This window comes from Doryrhamphus excisus, linkage group LG9 (assembly GCF_037039965.1).
Source record: "Doryrhamphus excisus strain RoL-2023G ecotype Guam linkage group LG9, RoL_Dexc_Guam_v1.1, whole genome shotgun sequence".
NCBI classification, from domain to species: Eukaryota; Metazoa; Chordata; class Actinopteri; order Syngnathiformes; family Syngnathidae; genus Doryrhamphus; species Doryrhamphus excisus.
The window spans coordinates 19,361,143-19,376,593 of NC_136365.1; the positions used below are offsets into that span (position 1 = coordinate 19,361,143).

Below are 15,451 nucleotides of genomic sequence, written 5' to 3' on the forward strand. Positions count from 1 at the left end.
ACCTGTGAGAGCCTCACGTTGTCAAGCCGTGCAAGATGATTAGCTCCTTTCGCCTCAGACCTGACACCGCGTTCAACTCACCTCAGCGCCGGCGTCCATCAGGATGCTGTCGTAAGGCAACGCAGCGTCGCAGTCGGGGATGAAGTCTTGGCAGTAGGTCTCGGCCGCAGAGGGGTCGTCCGTCAACAGCAGCTGCTGGATGTCGCCCTGCGTCGCAACAACACACACACAAGCAGCTTCGTGTGAGAACAAGACGTCGGTAGCTGAAAGTTCAAGAAGGAGTTGAGCGTGCAAGTCCTTGCTCGCTCTTGTACCCGCTGTTTTCAACTTTGGACATGAATCCAAGGCAAACGCCATCTGAAAGCTGCCCGCCTCAACACGCAACACAAAAGGAGGGCAACTGATACCAAACTCTTCTTTCCATACTGCGTCTTATCAGTCAATCAAAGCAATACATGAAGTCTTTCAGGCTGAGAAGAGGCGCAGTACATGGACTCTACCACAGGGGGGCGGTGTGTGGAGGGGTGGTCACTGTCACCATCAATCAAACACACAGCAACAAGCAGACTTCTATGGAAGCCCATTTCAACCACTCAGAGACAAACAATATTTATACTTTTTATCTCGTAATGTTGATTTTTTTTAATCTCACAATTATGGCTTTTTCATCTCATAATTATGACTTATAATCTCATAATGATGACTTTTTATCGCATAATGTTGACTTTTTATCTCATGTTGAATTTGTATCTCATAATTATGACTTTTTATCTCATAATTATGACCTTTTATCACATAATGTTGACTTTTTCTCTCATAATTATGCCTTTTTATCTCATAATTATGCCTTTTTATCTCATAATTATGTCTTTTTTGTCATAATTATGACTTTTTATCTCATAATTATGACTTATAATCTCATAATGATGACCTTTAATCGCATAATGTTGACTTTTTATCTCATGTTGAATTTGTATCTCATAATTATGCCTTTTAGCTCATAATTATGACTTTTTATCTCATAATTATGACCTTTTATCACATAATGTTGACTTTATCTCTCATAATTATGCCTTTTTATCTCATAATTATGACTTTTTAGCTCATAATGTTGACCTTTTATTTCATACTGTTGACCTTTTATCTCATAATGTTGACTTTTTATCTCACAATTATGCCTTTTTATCTCATAATTATGACTTATAATCTCATAATAATGACCTTTTATCACATAATGTTGACTTTTTCTCTCATAATTATGCCTTTTTATGTCATAATTATGACTTTTTAGCTCATAATGTTGACCTTATATTTCATAATTTTTATATAATGTTGATATTTTATCATTATCATTATCTCATGATATTTATTTTTTATCTCATAATGTTGACCTTTTATCTCATAATGTTGATCTTTTATCTCATAATTATGCCTTTTTATCTCATAATTATGACTTACAATCTCGTAACAATGACTTTTTATCTCATAATGTTGACTTTTTATCTCATAATGTTGACCTTTTATCTCACAATGTTGACTTTTTATCTCACAATTATGCCTTTTTATCTGACAATTATGCCTTTTTATCTCATAATTATGACTTTTTATCTCATAATTATGACTTTTTAGCTCATAATGTTGACCTTTTATTTCATAATGTAGACCTTTTCTCTCATAATGTTAACTTTTCATCTCATAATGTTAAATTTGTATCTCATAATCATGCCTTTTTATTTCATAATGCTGACCTTTTGTCTCATAATGTTGACCTTGGGCTGCCTTTAGATGTGTTGCTGTAGCCGTGCTAGAATGAGCACATATTGAGCATATCGTAAACATGTAACTTACAGTAGAGAGACGGTATCTGTCCATATGTTCCTTCTTATTGCAGAAAGAAGAAGACACAGTATACACGGGATGGAACCCACCTCAAAAACGTCCTCCTCCAGCAGACGTGTTCCAAACACTGTGACGCCGTCGGTGCTGACATGGGGGTCGTGACCTCTGAGCAGCTCCAGGGTCTCCAGCTTGACGCAGTCCAGGTAGAGAGTGACCCGCTGACCCTTGACACTGTAGGCCACTCGGTGCCACCTGGTGGGAAGCAAAGCTGACTTCCATGGCCAGCGGGGACGCTTCTGTTGATAAAGTCTCCTTGTTACCTACTTGCCATCAGCCAGGTTGATCCTTCGAAAAGTGGGGTACAGTTCCGGGGCGGGCTGACCCTGGTGGTCCTCGTACAGAAACACGGGAGAGCGTCCGATCTCTAAACCCAGCTGCTGCGTACCCTGGAGATGACGGGAATTTATTTCAAAATTAGTTTTGAAACTGCACTGCACCAGCTGAGCATGTTTTCAATGGTGGTGCAAACTATTAGTATAGTCTAGCAGCACAGCTCATAGTTCACATTCATTACTGCATTTTAGTATAGTATTAGTATTATAATATTTTTCTCATATTGTATATTTCATTACCAAGCAACATGGACAATAAATACATAATAAGAAGAGAACGTAAATCATTTAGTACGAGCTCTATCTTTTTATTCATTCATTCTTTTTCTACCACTTATCTTCCACCTTCAAGCATGATTAGAGCCCTCTAGACATGAAATAACACCCCTATATTTATATTCATTCATTCATTTTCTACCGCTTTCGCTCACAAGGGTCGTGGGGGGTGCTGAAACCTATCCCATCTGCCTTCAGGCGAGAGGCGGGGTACACCCTGGACTGGTGGCCAGCCAATCACAGGGCACATATAGTAGACAAACAACCATTCACACTCACATTCATACCTATGGACAATTTGGAGTCGCTAATTAACCTAGCATGTTTTTGGAATGTGGGAGGAAACCGGAGTACCCGGAGAAAACCCACGCATGCACGGGGAGTACATGCAAACTCCTCACAGGGTGGTATTGAACTCGGGTCTCCTAGCTGTGAGGTCTGCGCGCTAACCACTCGACTATTATACTGTACATATTCATTCATTCATTCATTTTCTACCGCTTTTCCTCACGAGGGTCGCGGGGGGTGCTGGAGCCTATCCCAGCTGTCTTCGGGCAAGAGGGGCACACAGGGCACATATAGACAAACAACCATTCACACTCACATTCATACCTATGGACAATTTGGAGTCGCTAATTGACCTAGCATGTTTTTGGAATGTGGGAGGAAACCGGAGTACCCAGAGAAAACCCACGCATGCACGAGGAGAACATGCAAACTCCACACAGAGATGGCCGAGGGTGGGAATTGAACCCTGGTCTCCTAGCTGTGAGGTCTGCGCGCTAACCACTAGACCGCCGTGCCGCCCTACTGTACATATGTTGTGTGTTCTCAGGGCAGTGAAGTGGTCCAGCAGGCCCACCAGCTCAGCGACTAGGTATGACAAATACCAGTTTGACTAGATAGGACAGCTCTCCTCCACAGGAGGAGGCGAGTGTGCGTGTGCTTGCATTGTGGTACACACCTGTGGGTCATAAAGCGAGAGGAGAAAGACCTGCGAGTCCTTCAAGGCTCGAACAGTCGTCATCAGTGAGAAGTCCTCGGGGAAGGGAGAATCTGGGGGTTACACAAGAAAAAGCTGAGAAAGATGGAGGACATAAGCAGTCCTGTCGTAAGGGCGGGGTTGTCCCCTACCAGGGAACAACTGCTTGGTGGGGGCGCTCAGTTGAATTTTCTTGTTGATCTTAAAGGAGAGGTCCGTCTCTTCTCTGCCCTTCCTGCTGGTGCACAGCCCCGCCTCCAATGACACGCCCTCCATGTCCTCCGACAGCCCCAGGACCTTCAGGACATCGATGGGATAGGCTGCAAGACCACATAAACAATATTTTCACATTTCTTGGAATTCTTAGCAAAAAAAAATAATGGAGGTTTGTCAAATGAAAATTGCTTCAATGAAGATTAAAAATTGGCTTCCATGTTGGTGACCAATCCTTTCCCAGCCACTTTACACATGTTCCTACAGGAATCCTGTGGGGAGTACTCCGGGAATATGGGGTACCGGACCACCTAATACAGGCGGTTGGCCCCCTACAGGAAACGAGTCAGACTTTGGTTGGCATTGGCGGAAATAAGCCGGACTCCATTCGTGAAAAATCGTGATAAAGTAAAGACGCAAAATTCAGAGTGTCAAGCGGCACGGCGGTCGAGTGGTTAGCGCGCAGACCTAATAAAGGTCAAAGGTGAAGGTCTAAGAAGAGTACTTTAGAAAATGACTTTAAAATGAATGATGCCTAATACTGAATGATGCTAATACTATAGTCATAAAGATGGCAAAAATGCTACTATGCTAGCTAGCGCTAACATGCTAACACCTAACACAGGGGTGGGCACACTTTTTGACTCGTGGGCCATGTTGAGTGAACATATATTTAATATATATATCTTTAACACAGGGCGGCACGGTGGTCAAGTGGTTAGCGCGCAGACCTTACAGCTAGGAGACCAGCGTTCAATTCCACCCTCAGCCATCTCTGTGTGGAGTTTGCATGTTCTACCCGGTTTCCTCCCACATTCCAAAAACATGCTAGGTTAATTAGCGACTCCAAATTGTCCATAGGTATGAATGTGAGTGTGAATGGTTGTTTGTCTATATGTGCCCTGTGATTGGCTGGCCACCAGTCCAGGGTGTACCCCGCCTCTCGCCCGAAGACAGCTGGGATAGGCTCCAGCACCCCCCGTGACCCTCGTGAGGGAAAAAAAGCGGTAGAAAATGAATGAAAGAATGAAGCGGCGAGGGATTGGTGGACGCTTGTTTTCTCTCTCGTAATTGTCGACTGTGCTGATAAACAGAACCTTGAACTAACCTTTTTCCTTCAGTAACACAGAGTTCATCTGAATGAGATATTTAGGAAAGACTAAGTGCTTATCAAACATCATGGCTGCACTAACAGCAACGGCACCACAAAGGCCGCTTCGCTGGGAATCCGTCCGGCAACAGGAAGAACCCACACGCGTGCACGTAGGCTGCACGTTGAGCAGAAGACGACGAGAAAAGTGGTGAAAGACGAAAAGGAAAACGGAGAACTAATAAGTGGAAGACGTGCCCGGACTGGTGTGGATCATCTTCATGCGTGTTTGTGAGCATTACGTAAAGCCTACATGCACGCTGATGTCCAAGTCTGGTTGCCAGATGTGCATGTGTGTGTGTGTGTGTGATTCTTTCCCTTTATGTGGTTGCCATTGTGTTACTTTTTATTGCTTTGCTGGCTGACACACTTGTGTTGATGTGTGTGTCTGTTTTGCTTTGCTCATCGTGTACAGTACCTTATTCCCCAAACTACCTTTAACTGTAGTCTGGAAAATAGGATATTATGCAGTAATACTACAGATAGATACTTTATTCACCCTCAAGAGAAATTCAGCTTAGTATCGAAATAAACTAGGTCACTTACAAATAAAACAAACACAGCAAAACAGGAGTTAAAAAAAGACTAAATAAAATGAAAACGTACATGAATAAGTAACTGATGTATGCTAATGTGCTAATCCAAATGCTAAATTGGCCTTCTTTTTCAGGGTAAAGGTTTGCTCGCCGAGCTGCATAAAGTCGCCTATGGCGCTCGCCATTTATCTTTCACTCACACGTGACGACAGACACGGGCAAGACGAGACACGGGCAGTTTGCTCTCAAAGCGTTAAAACACACAAGCAACCGTTTACACGTCACCTGCATAACATCCGCGCTGTGCTGTCACTACAAATACTGTACAACTACAACTAAAAATAACACTGACATGCTGACTGTATCTCATGTAGACCGGCCGATGAACACCTTTACTAACGACTGACATGTAGACCCACCAATGAACACCTTTACTAACGACTGACATGTACACCCATCAATGAACACCTTTACTAACGACTGACATGTAGACCCACCAATGAACACCTTTACTAACGACTGACATGTACACCCATCAATGAACACCTTTACCAACGACTGACATGTAGACCCGCCTATGAACACCTTTACCAACGACTGACATGTAGACCTAGGAATGAACACCTTTACTAACGACTGACATGTAGACCCAACAATGAACACCTTTACTAACGACTGACATGTACACACATCAATGAACACCTTTACCAACGACTGACATGTAGACCCGCCTATGAACACCTTTACCAACGACTGACATGTAGAACTATGAATGAACACCTTTACTAAGGACTGACATGTTGACCCATCAATGAACACCTTTACTAACGACTGACATGTAGACCCGCCGATGAACACCTTTACTAGCGACTGACATGTAGACCTGACAATGAACACCTTTACTAAGGACTGACATGTTGACCCACCGATCAACACCTTTACTAACGACTGACATGTAGACCCGCCGATGAACAGCTCTACTGACGACTGACATGTTGACCCATCAATGAACACCTTTACTAACGACTGACATGTAGACCCGCCGATGAACACCTTTACCAACGACTGACATGGAGACCAGCCGATGAACACCTTTACCAACGACTGACATGTAGACCCGCCTATGAACACCTTTACCAACGACTGACATGTAGACCTATGAATGAACACCTTTACTAAGGACTGACATGTTGACCCATCAATGAACACCTTTACCAACGACTGACATGTAGACCCATCAATGAACAACTTTACTAACGACTGACATGTAGACCCGCCGATGAACACCTTTACCAATGACTGACATGTAGACCCATCAATGAACACCTTTACTAACGACTGACATGTAGACCCGCCAATGAACACCTTTACTAACGATTGACCAACCAATGCAGGGTGCCATGAGTGGCCAATCCGCGGTGTAGTAGACCAGCCAATGAGCGTGTAGCATCTTTGCACTCAAACAGGGTGTTACACTGTAAGTGGTGAGCTCCTTGAGAGATTCAACTACCTGAGGTCAGGAACTGAAGGACAAGTTCACGCTGACGTTACCAGGTCCCCGAAGAGATAGAGCTTGTCCTGGTTAAAGAGGACATGCGGCAAGACTAGCGTCAGACAGCATGACTCTGTATGATACATTCCTGCAGGTGTCCTGCAGGGATGCCTTTGGGGGGGGGGGGGGGGGCAGTGCATTGTTGATCATGTGACTGCATGTCTTTCCGAGTGTTGTGGTGCGGCTGACATGTTTACACTCTTTCTACATTTCATCCGTAATTCCACGAACTTGAGTTCAGTAAACACACGCAGAAAGAGTAGAGCTGCAGCTGCAGTGCTTGAGGAGCAATTGGAAGAAAAAGACCTAATCTGTCAATCATCTCTAACCACTTCAACCAGGGGTGTCCAATGTATGGCCCGGGGGACATTTGCAGCCTGTGGCTTTTTTTTTTTTTTATTGGCCCACAGTTCCCACGTTCCAGTAGTATCACTTTGTATGAAAAGATAAAAAATGTAAAGCAACAGCAGCAAAAAAGGAATTTTTTTTAATAAAGTCAAAATATAGTATAAAAAAAAAGCTGTACTTTTGTGAGAAGAATGTTGTATTATGAAAGTTGAAGTAGAATATTATTGAATATTATGGCATTAAAGTCATTCTATTAGACAAAGAACGTTAAAAATAATGTCGTTTCACTAACATAGAGTTGAAATATGAAAGAAAATAGACTTTTTTAAGTTGTAATATGAGAAACAAGTGAACTAAATCCATTCATTTTCGACTGCTTATCCTTAAGAGGGTCGCGGGCGTGCTGGAGCCTATCCCAGCTGTCTTCGGGCGAGAGGCGGGGTACACCCAGGACTGGTCGCTAGGCAATCAATTAACCTAGCACGGCATGCACGAGGAGAACATGCAAACTCACACAGAGCCCTGCACGGTGCCCGAGCAGGGAATCAAACGTGTGGCCTTCGCGCTAACCATGGGTGTAGTATCTGGACAGCAGATGTGTGTGTGTGTGTGTTAGCTTCGTTGTGCTGCTGTTTGTGATGAGTCAGTCATTATGTCAACAAGAGTGTTTGCTGTTTTAGGACAAAACAACGCTGGGCCGCCGTCCTCCCACGTGTCCAAAGCACACATGGCAAGGACACAGGAGGGATGAAGGATGAAGGGAACGTGTGTTTCCTTTTTTCCTCCGTGTTCAGCTGCCTCCCATCAAACGTGATAAAGACTTTCCCCCCGCTGTCTGGCACGTTGTGGACGCAGTGTTAGCATTAGCATGTGGTGTTGGAATCCCGGTTCATCTCGGGTCTACATCAACGCTTCAGGAGTGCGTATCTGTGTTCCATTACTGCTGTCTGCATTGCTGCAACATCACATTTATTCGCTCATATTCCTTTCTGGCTATGTCAATAATATTTCATTAGCCTTAGAGGCCATGGCGTTAACATCTGTGGCTGTAGACAACCTCCGGAGACGTTTATTTCTTCCGTCAATGCTGACTCAGCACCTGCGCTGCTAATACAACATCGGTTGTGTCACTGCTACTGTCAGTTCTACCTCCTTTTCCAATACCACAGCTTCATTAATAATTAATCAATGCTTATGAATATGGCTTATTATAATATGCATATTTCAGCAAATGTTTTGTATTTTTTGCCTAAATTATGAATGAACACCACAACAAATATCCGCCAAACCGTTGCGGAAGTCATTTGTGCAGTGGGAACTGAGAAGAGCATTCCACAAAGTGTTCCCACAAGGCCGGAAGCATTGTGTGGAATATTCCAAATATTTTAGAACCATGAATGTCCAGCTACCTGAGTGTACCTGTCCAACATGAAGACCCCAGGCCACGCTGCCTGCCGACAACCTGGTGTGGCTGAGCGTGACCCCAACACCGAGGCCGGTGACGGACGCAACCGTAGACCGTGAACAACACAACAACATGAACGCTACTCTGCGACACCACAACATATCTGCTAACTTTACATGTGAGAGGAATATCAAGCAAATGATTGGCAGGGTTATTAGTGCTCATAATTACAAGTCGTTGTTATTGCAAATGTTGAGCTGAAATGAGATAGTCCTGCGAGCAGGCAGCCGACGGTGACTTTCACTCAGCAGCTTTACGGCTTAAGTATCCACTAAAAGCAGGGGGGCCCGTGCCGCAGGTATGGAGGAACAAGTCCAGACTTCTAGACCACGTGTGTCGACTAAATGTGCACCGAGGGCCGAGCGGCTCACATTAATGAGACAGCTCACTTCAACAGGACTCACTCCTGCATCACCTGGCACGACCAAATCACCTGTCAGAGGACGGCGGACATTTTTGTTTGAAACATACATTTATTAGTTTCTCCTCGGGAGGCCTATCTTCTATTGAATAAGGATTTGTACTTGAACTGCTAGCATAAACAAACTTGTCTCATAGTCTTTATACTTCTGGTTTTATTCCTCTTGCCTTTAGTGGGCGTGGCTAATGTGTGCCGATTTCTGTCATCGGCAAGTCCACCTAGCAACAGTTCTGATTGAGACCTTTAAACTCCGCCTAGCAACGCATAGCGCATTTATTTCATTGGTCAACGACTGAGACCAATCAAGTTTGCCTGGCAACACACAACCCCTTCCCCCAACCTTAACGTTGCTATCATGCTAATGCTAGCATAACAGATTTTCAGCCATTTTTTAATTAAGAAAGTAATACAAATAGAAACAGTTAGCATAGCGTTAACATTAGCGTAGTGACATTGTTTTGTTATTTTTTGTGGTAACACTGGCAGACACATAGCAGCATCACGCTAGCTTTAGCATGCTAATGTTAGCATCGCTGACATGCTAACATTAGCAAAGTGGCATTTAAGAAAGACGGTTTGTCAGCCATTAAATATTTTTAAAATACAAATAATAAATAAAAATACAAATAATAAATATAAATAAATATAAAATACAAATAAATAAAATAAAATAAAATAAAATAAAATAAAATAAAATAAAATAAAATATTTATCGTAAAAGTCATGTTGAAATCTCGTCTGGTCTCGTTCCCATAGACCAGGGGTCGGCAACCTTTACTGTCAAGGAGCTATCATGCCCCCTCTTATACTAAAGAAAAATAGTTTGGAGCCGCAAACGGAGCAAACTTAGTTGTTTTTCATTCTTACAACAGATTGCAAATTTCCCCATGGGGATGAATAAAGTATCTAACTACCTAACAGAAACACAAACAAACAATGGATGTGAGGCATATTTCCACGGACTAATGACAACATTGACGTTCAACTTTCCCTTGGAAGTCCAAGATATAAAAAAAATGTGAGTGTGTTGTCCAAGCGGACATTGAAAAACGGCGAGTGTTCTGCATACCGGGACAGCAAGGAGCATGTGTGCATGCACGCTAGACAAAAGGTGGGCAGGAACAGTTTAACAAGGTGCCCATCAGCTCCTGGATGGGGCTTCAGGTGGAGGTGCTGACACGCAGCCTGCCACTTTCCAACATAAACCGGACTCCCAAAACTGGGAAGCCCCAAAAAAAAGAGAAGCGTCGCCCTCCTACCTGCTCTTGAGGTGCGAAGCGCGGTGAAGAAGAGTATCAGCGTGCACGCCTCACGCGCTGAGCTCCAGCCGTCCATCCCGAGCATCCTTTCCCGCCGTGTCAGGGTGTCGCGTCTTCTGCTCCTCTCCCGGTCAGGATGGTGCGGACATTCGGCCTGATGAATCAAAGTGGTCGGATAAAGGAAAGGACAACAGCGAAGGAGAGAAAAAAAATTCCCCAAATATAGAGATGGAGAACTTTCTTCACTTTCTCCTCCCTTCGGTAGGTGGGACCCCCCCCCTCCTTCGCCCTCCTCCCTCCCTCTCGCCCTACCTCCAACATGTGCTTTGACTTCATTAGTCACTCCGTCTGCATTAGCTACATTACACACGTCATGTATTGAAAATAACACACAAGTGCAATCATTCACGACTTGGGCTATATTTCCTTTAAACTCACACACACACACACACACACACACACGTGCACACACGGCGTCAAAGCATGCTACGACAGGACAAAGCTGCTGCCCAACTAATAAAAATATGCTGCTGCAGATTCCTGTCTGACTTTGCCCACGCCGGCCTACACACACACACACACTCAGACACTCACTCACTCGAACATATCACCTCAAAGCCTTTCTTCTCCTCCAAATTGGGCCGAAGGACTCCAATAAAAGACCAAAGAAGCCATTTGCATGCAGGAAGACTTTTTAGGAGACATTTACAGGGAGGCAGCGCGGATTTGAGCTGCGTTCATGCAGACTCGCACACTGCAAACACCCGTACAGTTTCTTCCAAACTTCCTCAAGTACAATATTCCCATTGCGGATCATGCAGCAACTACAGGATGGAAATGTCTCATGACAAATGACAGATGAAGAGAAAAAGCGGCAATCACCAGGAAAGAAAAGCAGAACAGCTACATGAGGATGAAGGACACGAGGGGGTGGGGGGGCAAAGCATGATTGAACGCAATAAAGGTCAAAGGTGAAGGTCTAAGAAGAGCACTTTGGAAAATGACTTTAAAATGAATGATGCCTAGTATGATAGTGTCTGATATGCTAATACTATACTAATAAAGATGGCAAAAATGCTACTATGCTAACTTTAGCATGCTAGCGCTAACATGCTAACACCTAACATATATTTATATATAGTGAACATATATTTAATATATATATTTAACATAGGGTGGCACAGTGGTCAAGTGGTTAGCGCGCAGACCTCACAGCTAGGAGACCAGGGTTCAATTCCACCCTCAATTCCATCTCTGTGTGGAGTTTGCATGTTCTACCCGGGTTTCTCCGGGTACTCCAGTTTCCTCCCACATTCCAAAAACATGCTAGGTTAATCAGCAACTCCAAATTGTCCATAGGTATGAATGTGAGTGTGAATGGTTGTTTGTCTATATGTGCCCTGTGATTGGCTGGCAACCAGTCCAGGGTGTACCCCGCCTCTCGCCCGAAGACAGTTGGGATTGGCTCCAGCACCCCAGCGACCCTTGTGAGGAAAAAAAGCGGTAGAAAATGAATGAATGAATGAATGAATGAATGAATGATATTTAACATAGGGCGGCCGGATTCAAACGCTTGATGGGCCGCATGTGGTCCCCGGGCCATAGTTTGCCCACCCCTGACCTAACACTAGCACAGACCTGATCAAAATCTTAAAACTAATGTAAAAATGGCTTAAAATATGCATTTTTGGACGCAGGAAGACAGCCATTCTACATTTTTGGAAATATCCTGAGCATTACGAAATAAAAGAAGCCAAGCCGTAGACCCCAAAAAATTACACCTGTGCTGAGCCGGAGGATCCGATGGGCTGTCCGTCTTGACACAGGGCGGTCCTGGACCCAAATGAAGGCCCTTACTGGTGCCGACTGCAGCCCAATAACCATCAGACGGCATCTGCGGGAAAAGGCTTTCAAAAACAAAATAGGAATTCAAAGACCTTCAACTTTGCCAGGGAGCATCAAACATGGGACATTGAAAGGTGGAAAAAAAGTTTGATTCCCTGATGAGAATAAAATGTAACGTGTTACCAGATGTTGCGGCGGGCATCCCTCATGACTGAGGACCCTGATCTCTGTGGTAACAGCTGGGTTCTTCAACAGGACAACGCTGCAGTTCACAATGCTGGCTTGACCAAGGACTTCTTCAGGGAGAAGAACATCACTTTTTTGGACCATCCTGCATCTTCTCCTGATTGACACACCATAGAAAACATTTGGGGATGGATGGCAAGGGAAGGATGCCAAGTGGTGAAGCCATCATCAAAACATTAGCTGATACAAAATAGCATATTGTCTTTTTTCAGTAACTTACACTTTGAATCTTCAGTGCAATCATACTGCAGTGACCGTCGTCTCTGCAGCCGGGCTAGCGCCGTTAGCGCTTCCATGTCACGTTCCCCCGAGGTCGGGTCTAAGGGTCGAGTCCGGTCTATAAATCTGAACGCCATTCTACACAGGAGGCTACAAGGGAAAAATGTTGCTGTGGACGACGAAACAAGTAAATTCTTGTCGTTGTAAAGCACCCTGCTCATCATTAATCAGCGGAAAGCAACTTCATGCTACACCAGAACTTCACGCTATGATTCCTAGGGAAGCAGCGAGCTATTCATTCATAAAGGGACACAAATGTTTGTTTGCTTTGTTAGAAAAGTGAGCAGCGCTCCCTGGCTTTCAAATGGCATGTGAATTCTTCAGCAGAATGAAGAGATGAAGGGAAAAACAGAAAGCACCAGGAAAGGCGGGAGTGCAGATTTTTTGGGGGGTCAAATTAAAATGTCATGTGACAAATAGGTAGTGAGGTTGGTTGGCTGGTTGGTTGGTAGGTAGATAGGGAGAGAGAGTGAGAGTGAGATAGATAGGGAGAGAGAGAGAGAGAGAGAGAGAGAGAGAGGGAGAGAGAGGGAGAGAGTGAGAGTGTGAGAAAGTGAGAATGTGAGAGTGTGAGAGTGTTTACTTTCTGTCAATGTTAATATAAAAAATGCTACTATGCTAAAGTTAGCACACTAATAATGCCAATATGATAACATTAGCATGCTAACACTCAACATGATAGTACAAGTGTTTGTATGAATTCTACCAATAAAAAGGACAAAAGATGCTACTATGCTAATGCTACCATGCTAACGCATGCTAACATGCTAACACATGCTAACACCTACCATAATAGCACAAAGTGTTTCTATCAATTCTACTCCTAAAAATGGCAAAAATGCCACTATGCTTTTAGCATGTCAGCATGAGCTAGATAGATAGATAGATAGATAGATAGATAGATAGATAGATAGATAGATAGATAGATAGATAGATAGATAGATAGATAGATAGATAGATAGATAGATAGATAGATAGATAGATAGATAGATAGATAGATAGATAGATAGATAGATAGATAGATAGATAGATAGATAGATAGATAGATAGATAGATAGATAGATAGATAGATAGATAGATAGATAGATAGATAGATAGATAGATAGATAGATAGATAGATAGATAGATAGATAGATAGATAGATAGATAGATAGATAGATAGATAGATAGATAGATAGATAGATAGATAGATAGATAGATAGATAGATAGATAGATAGATAGATAGATAGATAGATAGATAGATAGATAGATAGATAGATAGATAGATAGATAGATAGATAGATAGATAGATAGATAGATAGATAGATAGATAGATAGATAGATAGATAGATAGATAGATAGATAGATAGATAGATAGATAGATAGATAGATAGATAGATAGATAGATAGATAGATAGATAGATACAGTGAAGAAAATAAGTATTTGAACACCCTGCTATTTTGCTATTTCTCCCACTTAGAAATCATGGAGGGGTCTGAAATTTTCATCGTAGGTGCATGTCCACTGTGAGAGAGATAAACTAAAAAGAAAAATCCAGAAATCACAATGCATGATTTTTTAACAATTTATTTGTGTGATACAGCTGCTAATAAGTATTTGAACACCTGAGAAAATGAATGTTAATATTTGGTACAGTAGCCTTTGTTTGCTATTACAGAGGTCAAACGTTTCCTGTAGTTTTTCACCAGGTTTGCACACACTGCAGGAGGGATCTTGGCCCACTCCTCCACACAGATCTTCTCTAGATCAGTCAGGTTTCTGGGCTGTCGCTGAGAAACACGGAGTTTGAGCTCCCTCCAAAGATTTTCGATTGGGTTCAGGTCTGGAGACTGGCTGGGCCATGCTAGAACCTTGATATGCTTCTTACGGAGCCACTCCTTGGTTTTCCTGGCTGTGTGCTTCGGGTCGTTGTCGTGTTGGAAGACCCAGCCACGACCCATCTTCAATGCTCTGACAGAGGGAAGGAGGTTGTTCCCCAAAATCTCACAATACACGGCCCCAGTCATCCTCTCTTTAATGCAGTGCACTCGTCCTGTCCCATGTGCAGAAAAACACCCCCAAAGCATGATGCTACCACCCCCATGCTTCACAGTAGGGATGGTGTTCTTCGGATTGTACTCTTCATTCTTCTTCCTCCAAACACGCTTATTGGAATTATGACCAAAAAGTTCTATTTTGGTCTCATCTGACCATAAAACTTTCTCCCATGACTCCTCTGTATCATCCAAATGGTCATATGCAAACTTAAGACGGGCCTTGACATGTGCTGGTTTAAGCAGGGGAACCTTTCGTGCCATGCATGATTTCACATCATGACGTCTTAGTGTATTACCTACAGTAACCTTGGAAACGGTGGTCCCAGCTCTTTTCAGGTCATTGACCAAGTCCTGTCGTGTAGTTCTGGGCTGATTCCTCACCTTTCTTAGAATCATTGAGACCCCACGAGGTGATATCTTGCATGGGGCTCCACTCCGATTGAGATTGACCGTCATGTTTAGCTTCTTCCATTTTCTAATGATAGCTCCAACAGTGGACCTTTTTTCACCAAGCTGCTTGGTAATTGCTCCGTAGCCCTTTCCAGCCTTGTGGAGGTGTACAATTTTGTCTCTGGTGTCTTTGGACAGCTCTTTGGTCTTCGCCATGTTA

General features: G+C 43.3%; 1 protein-coding gene across 1 annotated transcript in view; it reads right to left on the reverse strand.

Moving 5' to 3' along the window:
• The window catches only part of LOC131138728 (uncharacterized), a 30,597-nt gene extending 19,881 nt beyond the window's left edge, over positions 1-10,716 (reverse strand). Inside the window, exons 1-6 of the mRNA XM_078793586.1 lie at positions 10,434-10,716; positions 3,642-3,809; positions 3,472-3,563; positions 2,164-2,285; positions 1,929-2,091; positions 82-207 (exon numbers count right to left, since the gene is read on the reverse strand). Of these exons, the coding sequence (XP_078649712.1) occupies positions 82-207; positions 1,929-2,091; positions 2,164-2,285; positions 3,472-3,563; positions 3,642-3,809; positions 10,434-10,518 (756 nt within the window). The 5' untranslated portion in view covers positions 10,519-10,716. The remainder of the gene's footprint in view (positions 1-81; positions 208-1,928; positions 2,092-2,163; positions 2,286-3,471; positions 3,564-3,641; positions 3,810-10,433) is intronic.
• Between the last annotated feature and the right edge of the window lie 4,735 nt (positions 10,717-15,451).